Source organism: Homalodisca vitripennis, chromosome 2, assembly GCF_021130785.1.
Source record: "Homalodisca vitripennis isolate AUS2020 chromosome 2, UT_GWSS_2.1, whole genome shotgun sequence".
Taxonomy (NCBI): domain Eukaryota; kingdom Metazoa; phylum Arthropoda; class Insecta; order Hemiptera; family Cicadellidae; genus Homalodisca; species Homalodisca vitripennis.
Window position 1 is genome coordinate 130,010,024 of NC_060208.1, and position 12,019 is coordinate 130,022,042.

General features: G+C 35.0%; 1 protein-coding gene across 3 annotated transcripts in view; it reads left to right on the forward strand.

Annotated features, from left to right (window-relative positions):
• Window positions 1-12,019, forward strand: part of LOC124354743 (NADPH oxidase 5) — a 244,257-nt gene that overhangs the window by 209,011 nt on the left and 23,227 nt on the right. For all 3 annotated transcript variants that reach the window (XM_046805414.1, XM_046805410.1, XM_046805411.1), the window contains 4 exons: window positions 8,070-8,190; window positions 9,210-9,360; window positions 10,109-10,319; window positions 11,040-11,266. In XM_046805414.1, the coding sequence (XP_046661370.1) occupies window positions 8,070-8,190; window positions 9,210-9,360; window positions 10,109-10,319; window positions 11,040-11,266 (710 nt within the window). The remainder of the gene's footprint in view (window positions 1-8,069; window positions 8,191-9,209; window positions 9,361-10,108; window positions 10,320-11,039; window positions 11,267-12,019) is intronic.

Below are 12,019 nucleotides of genomic sequence, written 5' to 3' on the forward strand. Positions count from 1 at the left end.
CACGTTACACATTGGTGACAATGTAGGTCATGATATAAAAGTTTAAAATGCTAATACAGTATTAGTTTGAAACAAAAAAAGAAAGAAGTTGGATCGCGTATTCACCATCAAACAAGAATAAAAAAGAAATACCAAATAACATTTTAATACAACGTGTTTAAAAAATTGTTTAAGAGGAGTAATCGTCTTGAAACCAACATTTGAATTAGTCCTCTTTAAGTATTAGATTTTAATTATTACAAGTTTAAGGCTGTAGCTATTTACATTTTAGTATATTTTATCTCTTGTTTATGTAATATTAAAAATATTTTTAAACGTTTAGTTTAAACTGAATGTGAGTGTAATGTTAACAAATGATTTTGTTTTAGACTTCAGAAATGTTGAAAACATACAATTTTAAAAATTCAGCTATTGTTATTTTATAAAAATATTTTTCCCAAATTTAAAATATAGATTAACGCAAATAATTAAAGGAGACTTTATGAAGCAATTAAAAAGTTCCATCACTAAATAAAAACCTTATGCTATTTGCGACCTATACATACAATTAGTAAGGTTATGATTAAGTAGATAGAAAATTTACTAATATGCCTCGAGACTAAGACAAATCAGTATTAAAGGGTCGAAAGGAGTAAATTAAGCAACAGTTATATTAATTAGACGCGGTTTTCTTAATCCACAAAAATATAAGAATTGGTTCGAAATATTTATATTTTAAACCGGTCTCTCTCATTGCTTTAACTTTTATAGGTTGAAGTGTTGAGTTTACACACAAGGTGTACATGCCTGTTAGATGAGGGAGATCTCATTACGTTTATCAATATTGTTTTACACTGCCAAAGAACAGCTTCCTCACTATTAAACTTATTATTATCAATTTATTTCCTATATTCTTCTTATATTGTAGAGAATACTCAAAATTACATACATCAATATATGATACAGAGTTACCGAAATATTTTTTATCGTTAGTGTTCAAACAATTCCGGGGTAACGGTCTAATAATTATTATAACTGATAACTAATTCTAATAACGTCGTTGTAAACTATTAAATTATAAAACAATTAAATACGAGACGTCCGTGTGCGTATATATATATATATATATATATATATATATATATATATATATATATATATATACCCAGGTTTGAAAGCCTATCAGATATTACGAGATAAGGTGGATAATGGGGACACAGGACCGCTGTCAGAAAGGTCCTGGCGAGCCGGCAGGAGCCTGACAGGATCTGATAACACATGCAGCCTACTGCATCCTGAATATTAAGCCACTACTACACAGCCTCTAATCCGAATGTTTTATTGTGTACGGACGTTGGCTGCAGTTAATTAGCTATGTAAATGTGTCCGAGACAACTAATGGGCTCTGTAATGACCAGGAAACTGCTTCCTCTTCTCTCTACCATCCTGGGCCGTCTCGCTTATATATTTCTGGCGATCCTCGTCTCTTGTCAGCTCATTTAAAAAGTGTAATAAAAATGGGAGGGAGTTTACATTTTTCAGTAAATACTTGAAGTATTTGCTACAATTACAATTTTATAAGTGAGTACATATTTAAAACCATAGATGCCATGAAAACCTTTCTTCTCTGTAAAAACAATAGTCATAACAATATATCTATTTCACTGATTGTGACTAAGGGAAAGACGTGATTTGTATCTTGGAATATAAAAAGTGAAAAGTGGATAATGTTTTATTATAGATACTCAGGCACAACATTTTTTAAGGTAGTATCTAAGGAACAATAGCAAGAAGCAGGACTAGGAAATTTTACCTCCAGTACTTAATGGAACAAATTAAATGTCGATAGTATGAAGAAATCAATAAACTTGATGACTGAGACATCAAAATCAAATCAAAAACATCTTTATTTCCATTATGCTACAGAAATTTATAAATCTTAGGAGCACAATTTTACAATTATAATATAACTTTACTTTAGTAATTAAAACAAAAAAGTAGCATTGTAAAAAAAGTTAAATACTTATATGTAGCCTACTCTAAATGTATGTGGAAATATTTCCTCAGGTAGGTGCATAGCACCTGTGCGTGAGAGAATAAGTCACATTAACTAAAAAATAAGTCCCTTAGTGAAATAAGATGTTTAAAAATGTTGTTTAGTTAAAAACAACATGCTTTCATAAAATGAGGGTAGTAAAAACCTAGTATTTTAATGAGATTAGCCTGGGGCCGAACGCTCTAACTTCCTGAAAGATTGCATCGTTAGTCATCATGCAAGATGGCCATGCAAGAATTGTTAGAAGAGGCTTCTTAATTTAAATAAAATCACGTAACCCAAGATTTTTAAATTCGTATAAAGTATTCGTCTCAATTCATGCAAATTGGAATACCATTAAATATCAATAATAGAAAAAGTCTAAGACATATAAAATATATTTTCACCAAAGCTGAGCATATATTTTACAAAATTGCTAAGTTACATAGAACTAAAATGGGCTATGAAGACAATCGCACGTTTATCAGTCCAACAGTAACGTTATCACAACACTGAAACTCGCCAAACTGGATTGTAAGCTGGTGATTACAGAGAACTGGCCGATATCTCCAGTCAGCATGGGGTCTCCTCCAGCAGAGAAAGCCTCAAGTGTCGACCGTGACACCTAAGGGATGATCGGACAGTTTAAAATCACATTACCGGAAGATGGAAGCTGCTGGGACGTGCGCGGCATACTGCGACTGTACGCCGCTAATGTCACTCTCCTCACGTAGGGTGAACAACCGTTTTTAGACGACTAGCATTAATTACTCGACAATCTTACAGAGTCCACTCCCAGTTTGGGTATTCTAGCCAATTATTTCATAATTTGTTTTTGTCCCCTAGTTTTTTTCGTTGTTCCAATCTTTCCCAGTAGCGCGAGGCCATTTTGTCCTCCTGACTGGAATTCGCTTCTGCGGTTTGTGATGTTTCTCGTTAATGGCTGTATTGAAATATGAGCCATTGATCTTTCCAGGATTTTAAATGGCTTATCTTTTTAAACAGCAAAAACCCAAATTTAAAATTGCACTTATTATTTAAATGTAAAGTTTTAAAGCGATTTATCTTGTTTGCTTGGACATTTAAAAACCTGAACTTTAAAGTTAATAAAAACATATTCTTAAAAGAGAGTAAATCATGAAAAAGGAAAACGACCCCTTTATTTATGAATAATTTCTCCAGGAGATGATACATTTACATCCAAAAAGCACGGCGAGTACATATTATCAAACAATATTTGTATTTAAGCAATACATACTAATAGAGATTTAATAGTTTTAGATTGAGCTAAAACATTGACGTATCTCCATTGAAAAATGAGGAATAGATGAAGGTAGAGTAATTTGATATGATTGTAAATCTATTACCTTAAAGAACAGTAGTAATACCACTCAACAATACCAGCCTTTAATTTTCTAGATAATGTACGATTTTCATGATTATAGACAATAAAAATAAATATTGTTATGCGATTAAATTGTCCCTCAGTTTACCTCATTGAAAAATGATCTCATTGTTCTTAACGATACATTCTACAATGTGTTATGTACAATAAATTTACAGAAAAAGTATGATATAATACTGTAGACTGATCATAACTATTAACTGAATACAAACACGGTCAACAACGTGATGCAAACATGAAAATGAACAATTTCCTGCAAGACGCCACTATTGAGCCGCATATTCATGAAGCAGTATGGAGTCTAACAGACACGGAGGGAAGGAGGACACACGCAGTCAAATCGCCACCCAAGAAACACCCACTTGTCACTATTAATCATTCGAAACACTGAGGTTAATCTGGTACAGCCGAGTCTGCATTGTCAGGATGGAGTCTAACAGACACGGAGGGAAGGAGGACACACTCAGTGAAATCGCCACCCAAGAAACACCCACTTGTCACTATTAATCATTTCAAACACTGAGGTTAATCTGGTACAGCCGAGTCTGCATTGTCAGGATGGAGTCTAACAGACACGGAGGGAAGGAGGACACACTCAGTGAAATCGCCACCCAAGAAACACCCACTTGTCACTATTAATCATTTCGAAACACTGAGGTTAATCTGGTACAGCCGAGTCTGCATTGTCAGGATGGAGTCTAACAGACACGGAGGGAAGGAGGACACACGCAGTCGAATCGCCACCCAAGAAACACCCACTTGTCACTATTAATCATTCAAACACTGAGGTTAATCTGGTACAGCCGAGTCTGCATTGTCAGGATGGAGTCTAACAGACACGGAGGGAAGGAGGACACACTCAGTGAAATCGCCACCCAAGAAACACCCACTTGTCACTATTAATCATTCGAAACACTGAGGTTAATCTGGTACAGCCGAGTCTGCATTGTCAGGATGGAGTCTAACAGACACGGAGGGAAGGAGGACACACTCAGTGAAATCGCCACCCAAGAAACACCCACTTGTCACTATTAATCATTTCGAAACACTGAGGTTAATCTGGTACAGCCGAGTCTGCATTGTCAGGATGGAGTCTAACAGACACGGAGGGAAGGAGGACACACTCAGTGAAATCGCCACCCAAGAAACACCCACTTGTCACTATTAATCATTTCAAACACACTGAGGTTAATCTGGTACAGCCGAGTCTGCATTGTCAGGATGGAGTCTAACAGACACGGAGGGAAGGAGGACACACTCAGTGAAATCGCCACCCAAGAAACACCAACTTGTCACTATTAATCATTCGAAACACTGAGGTTAATCTGGTACAGCCGAGTCTGCATTGTCAGGATGGAGTCTAACAGACACGGAGGGAAGGAGGACACACGCAGTCAAATCGCCACCCAAGAAACACCAACTTGTCACTATCAATCATTTCAAACACTGAGGTTAATCTGGTACAGCCGAGTCTGCAATGTAAGGATGGAGTCTAACAGACACGGAAGGAAGGAGGACACGCGCAGTCAAATCGCCACCCAAGAAACACCCACCTGTCACTATCAATCATACTGATGTAAATCCGATAAAATGTTTAAAGTGTCACGAGTATATTAAAATGCCCACTTTGAAGGCTATTGTCCCATCAGTATTGTGAAAATTGAACATCTAACCCAATAACGCATCTTCAGTTTAACATTTCGAGATGATGGCTTATGTGAAATCTATCTTTCTTCATACTGAGCCGAAAAGGGTATTTGTTTACTTTAAGTTATTCTATATGATCATTAAAATACGATGCATGAACAAAAACTCCTATGGTATATTTAAACCATCCTAAAAACAAGGGTTTGATAAATAAGGTCTAGCTTTGCAACTAATTTAACGCAAAAATGTTAATGTTGTTAATAGGAAGAGCCGTGATTGAGAGGGAGGAAAGGTTGTTCTGGGAATGGAATCTGTGATCTATTGTTCAACGGACGGATCTCCAAAAATGAGGCAGCTTCGAAACTATTTTAGTTTAGAACAAACCTGGAGAAAACTTGGTTTTTTTTAATTTCTTCATTAATGATTAATATGATTTAATGTGGATTTTGTTTGAATGTTAAAAAAATATCTTTAAAATAAATCTACACATGAAAGTGGTTCTTCTTAAAATAATGAGACGAATGCCTGATAAATAATCTCTGCGACTTTAGTTAAAGTCTCCTCGCTGAGATAAAACAACATTTCACAATTTTTCCCTCGAAGTAACTGCCATTACCAATGGACGTTTATAGACTTTGTCACATCCCAAATTGCCTTCCTGCGTCATAACAAGCATGAAAGGTCAACATGCCGTTTCGGAAAGTAAGCAACTCCATTAGTAACGACTTGTTTATTGCCAACTTCTGAAAAATGAATTTAGCCCGAATGTCGAGTTCAGCTCCATGTCACCATCCGCTTACTGCATCGTCTGAAATCTTACCCTGTCACAGATTTGACTTCTGGAATCTGGAGTACACTAAGTGGAAGGTGAAATGGAACTGAACTCAACAGTCGTATTTAATTGGCCGTTTTAATGTTTTTTAATTATCGTGATACAGAATGAAATCTAGTCCCTTCTAAAAATTGTAGGTAATGAAACATGAACTTATCCCTGTAAAATCACAAATTATCTAAGGTTTAAACGACCGTAGTGTTAAAGAGACGTAAGGTAAAAAGGGATAGTAAAAAAATTTAATCTCGTTGGCATACAGGGGAAACTATAACGTAATTATATCCACTACCTTTACCTAATTGATGACTTAAACGTCTGCGAGACGAGACAAGTAGGTTATTTTACTATACGACAATTGGTGTTCTTTTGGTTCTCTCCTCGTCTGAAGAAGTTATGGTTGCTGCAGTACGGAACTGAGAGGATTATGAATTTAGGTGTAAGAAAGGGGGAAGACTAACCTTGTTCCTACCAATAATACCAACCCCTTTGATTTAACAATTTACTAGGTTCGTATCTGTGGATTGAGTGGATTATTCGGTTCCAAGCAGCCCCAGCTCTTGTGCTCGTCCTAGTTCACTTAATGAAGTTCGTATAGTTGCATTGTAGGTACTTAGCTGCAAATTCCTAATCAGCTGACAGGACCTAAGGTTCACATTTTCCAAGAACTCCATGCCCGTAACGTCGGATTTCCCTACCAACACTTGAGTAAGATAAGTTTTATGGCCTCACCGTTACACTTTTAAGGAAGAACTCTAATCCATCTTTTCAATACTTGTCTGAGCAACTTTGGAACTTGCAAACTATTCATTTCACTTACAAAAGCGTTGGTGACACATAATCATCATGTGTTTTGGACCCAGGAGGTTATTCTTTGTCAGTTTTTCTTTTTGTACGCACTGATTCAGTACAACCCACAGGTCAACAATAGTAAGTATAACAATTTTCAAGTTCACTCATCGCTATATATGTAAAAGAACTCACAATCTCCCTCGGAGCGCCTGGGTCCCCAGATCGTAGCTACGGCCATGACCGACAAACACGGTGTAGGCGCCTAGTGTGCTTGTCTTGTAGGGAATTAATCGCGCCGTGTCGGGTAACTTGAGGTAAAAAGTATAATGCCACTTAACCCGGACTTAATTTCAATCATGAGTATCGACAGTGGACAGCTAGCTGGCTATAAAGGAGGCAGTAATGAATTAGGTAGCGCTTAACCTGTTCTACTGGTTCTAGACGTAGCGACGTTTTCGCCGGTTTGTTGCGGTACCGCCGATGTTGGCTGGTCATTTGTTTGCTTTGCTAGCATCGCGTACGTGAATAGATGGAATGGTCCAGAGAACTCAGTCAAGACACACAGAAAGGATACAACATCATAAGGTCCTTGAAAGATAAGAATGGTAGATAGGAAATGCTACAAATATTCACTGTAGGAAGGCACTTGACAACATAGCGAAGTGGAGACATCTGCAGACAAGTTTGCTGATTCAGGCTCACGGTTGCTGACACAAACCAGACCTTGCCCTTGACATTGGCACTGCTGGCTGTGTCTTCATAACTACGAATATAATTTTGAAGATTCGTGCTTCGTTTGGGTTAGGTAATTAATGAAGCCTACAGTTGTCACTAAACGTGATAAGGCAGCAGTCTGTACGAAATGGGCCGTATTTTGTTTGAATCTCTAGTGAATCTCCATCAGTCCATAAAATTACAACGTGATGATAGTTTGTTGGACTATCGGGTATCCGTGAGACTGAGAATCAACAATGTGTGTCACTTCTCGTGCAGGTAGTCGTAGTGAGAGCTTGGTGGCTTGGACTTCTCAGGCTTTTCGTCTAAAGCTTGCCGCGAACTTTACACTCAATTTATTCTTAAAGATTTTCTTATGTTTTCCTTCAAATGTTTATGTTTTTCGAAGATGTAAGTTTAGAATAAGAACATTCTTTAGTGTTTTATATTACAATTAAAGCATAATCTACAATTTTATTGGCCAAGTAAAACTTCTGATTTCAGTGCGTTTAAAACTCTTTTGGATATTACAGTAAACATCTTTACTGTCTAATTGATCTATATATCAGAATATTGACGGTTCAATGTCAACGGATTGCGCTCATTAGACCATTTACTATTTTATGTGTTTTAAAATACAATTAATATACAATTTGGTTCATTTACAGGCCCCGGACCGGATTCGACAAAGGGAATCTGGAATGGCTGGAGCAACTGTTTCGTCAAACTGTTGGAAATGAAAAAGAAATTCAAAAGCAAGATTTCAAAAAGATTCTAATCACGAAGAATGTAAGATATATTTTAATAGTACAATAACTAAATTAGCACTTATTATATGAAGTTTATATAGCATTGCACAATAGTTTAACTACATCTGGAATAGTGACAGATAAAGGTTAAAGTGTACATTAGTTGAACTCTGAAGTTAATTGCATCAACACACATGATATTCATAATACTGTGTTATTTACTCTTGTAGCAGTAGTGTCACTGGTAGATGAGTGGTTATAGTTTCAACATGCCAAAAAAGAAGGTACCCGGGTATGAATCCCGGTTTAGACTCATATTTTTTTAACGCACCGCTTCGGGCTGTCGCTTAAGATAATCCATATTCCGAAGAAACTCATGGAAAAGTAATATAATACAATATTTTGATTAAAGAATATGATAAAATTCAGGAGCAGTATAGGGCGTAATATAGTCTAGCGTCTGAATATTTACAATGATTTGATAACAAGCAAATTAAAAACTGTCTGATCAACAGTTAAATGATCCTTGTTTATAGATTTGATCCAAAGTATTCTTCCTCGGTTTTGTGAATTAAAAATTTGCTTTACTTTTAGCCTTAACTCCTTCACGTAAACTATATTACCAAGCTTCTAGTAAAAATTAAATATTGTAAGGCGTTATTTAATAACGAATGAGTACAAACTGATGGAAAAGAAGTCAACAAACAAGGCTCTGTTATCAACTGATAAAGTTTTTGCTAAATTACTTTCCTGTTTGAATAACAAAGTAAGAAAGAAAATGATCCGAGTTTTGAACGTTAGATAAAACAAATTTACAATCTTTATAGTTGAATTGAAATAAAATTGTAATAACTAGGTTGTAGCTAGAATTATTTGTTGGTATCTGTAACTCTAATAATGTGTATTTTAAAGTTTATATTTCTTTTGGTTTATTAAAACGAAACTATACTTCATTTTACTATACTTCACTATGGATATGTATTACTTATCGTTACTAAATGATTCGTCCTATCAGATCTTTCCTCCTAACTAACTAGTTTATTTTGCTATATTTTCCAGCCATTCTTCACGGAAAGGGTGTTTCAAATATTTGACAAGGACAATTCTGGATCAATTTCTCTGCAAGAATTCCTCGAGGCGATGCACCAGTTCGCGGGAAAGTCCCCTGATGATAAAATTAGATTTCTGTTCAAAGTCTACGATCTCGATGGTAAGATTTGAGTAAGTTGTATCATTTATACATTAAAGAAACGATGCGGTTATTTTTGCAAATTGTTTACCCAAATAATTGAGCAAATGCTATTCAGACTGTTTAAAACCGTTTCTTTGCAAATATTGTTTGAGTATCAGTCTAATTATTGAAAATCCATAATTCTTTTCATACAATCAATAAGCATTTAGCAGAATGAATTTTAGGCATTATCATAATAATATGATGATGAAGAAGGATATAAATCCTTCTGAATATTAAACATCAGCGCTTAGTTTATTCATCTATTGAGTCTTAATACAATATACAGAGTTTTATGAAGTAACAATTTTGTGATCTCTTGCTATTCAATTTTGATGTGAAGTTGATAAAGCTGTAGTTTGTATAGTGTTAAGACTTGTAAATTGACTCAAAACGAGGCTGTGTTCGAGTATCCTTTTATATGTATCCACAAGCCAGTCGGTATGCTTTTGAAAAACGTTTATGATCTATAGTTCTATATATCTATAGTTTCTTATAAGGTAGTGTCAACGGAATGCTATAACCTACTAGCTGTAGTTCCCACGGAATATCATCTATCGGCGAATGTTTTGTAACATGCTATTAGCCCTCATGTGACAGTAGAAATCATCACTACTCATCAGGGTCTAATTTTCTCAATAACCTAAACTCCGGAGAACACTCTTATCTAAGTAAACGTGCCTAAGCCCTCTGCAATAGACTGGAGACCTCTTGCACTGCCCCGCAGGTGATGGGCTGATACAGCACAGAGAGTTGCAGCACGTGATGAAGGCGTGTATGGAGGAGAACGACCTGCAGTTCAGCGAGGAGCAGATCGACGACCTTACAATGGCGCTGTTCGAGGATGCTGACGCCGAAAACCGAGGGGCCATCACCTACGAGGCGCTCAAGAACCAACTAGAGAAACACGGTGGTCTGCTGGAGAACTTGTCTATTAGGTAAGATAATTATATACACAAAAGTTGTTTTATATTTGTCATAGATATTACAAATATACGTTGTTTATATACGTGTATAGAATCAGTATTTTTATTAGCTACCCCGTTAAAAATGGAGGTGTGATATTTTACAATCCGTTTCAACTTAGCTTTTAATATTTAGAAGAACAATTTTCGAAATTAGAAAACCGTTTGGGCTGAACCAATGTTTAAGAGAATACTTACACATATACCTTTTGTAAATACAAAAAACTTTGTTAAGAAGGTAACTAGAATTTTATGAATTTTAGTATAAAAAAAAACAATTGTCTTATGTACAGAGGGCAATGTCGTCTTATTTTGAATAGAAATATATTTTCACGTTTTATTCTGTAAATGGTAAAATTATAATTCGATATAATGAAATATTGTAGGATAATTATAATTTTAAGTGTATAATCATATTGCAGTATTTAAAATGTTCTGTTTACATAATAGCGTCCATAACCTGATCCAAAACTTTAGTATCTAAAGAAAGTCGATGTTTTGAAAACATAAAGTTTTTAGTTTACTCGAAACGAGTACTTAACGACTGGCGAAACCATTTTAAAGACCTTGATATAGTCTTGTATTAAGTCTGAAGATTTTAAATTGCAGTTTAGTATAATGTAACTAATTATAGAACTGGAAGGAGTTTAATCCTTAAAGCAATATTCAAACTACTGCATGTTGATGTTTCAGCATAGACCGGTGGTTAGTTCCTCCCAAGCCTAAACCTCCACCCGCCTCAGTCTTCGGGAAGGTGAGCGCTCTGAAGCCGTATCAGCTCTCTCTGCCCTACCTGAAGAATAACTACGTGTATCTTAGCTTCCTCTCTATCTTCCTACTAGTTAACTTAGGCCTGTTTGTGTCAAGGTCCTTCCAATACAGACACTCGAGTATATTCGTCATACTGGCTAGGGCCTGTGGTGAGTCGCATAATTTACAATTTACATTCGTATTTGATTAAGATATACATAATTTTAATGTAACTTTCATATTTTTAAATGTATTTCAAAGATTAATGCACCACGTATCCTACAGAAGAATATATAAGTTTTGACAAATTATAACTAAATCAAGTGAAAAGTCAAATCAATAAAATATTTATAATTATATTTCAAACAATTTAGATCAAGGATTCAACATATAAGGAACAAAAGAAATCTAAATTTAATTGTCTTTGAGGTATTGGTTTGCCAATTAAAATTGGAACCAAAATGAACCATCATAAAACGTAGTTTGTATGCGTCTATTATTTCTTTCCAATTTCACTTAACATTTTTGGATGAGGAGAGATTTTAATCTTTAAAATATACCCAATAGTATAAATTAAATAACGTGATTACCGTGGCGTTAAATATTTTACTTTAAAGGGCAGTCAATATTTTCTAATAAAATAGTTTTTTGAAGTAAGCTATAATTAGTTTTATAAAATTCTGAAATTGTTATATGACAGCTACTTTAATATAATTGCTCACTTTCATAAGTAGTATCACATCCTGGTTTTGGAGACTTTTTTGGGAATATTCTGTGTTGTATTAAAATATAAATACAGGATACTGGCTGCGAGAACCTTTCTTGATATTTTATATATATATATATATATATATTATATATATTATTGCGATTTCAAATAATTTATATTTATTTTTGAATAAGAATTTAAATATTATACGTAC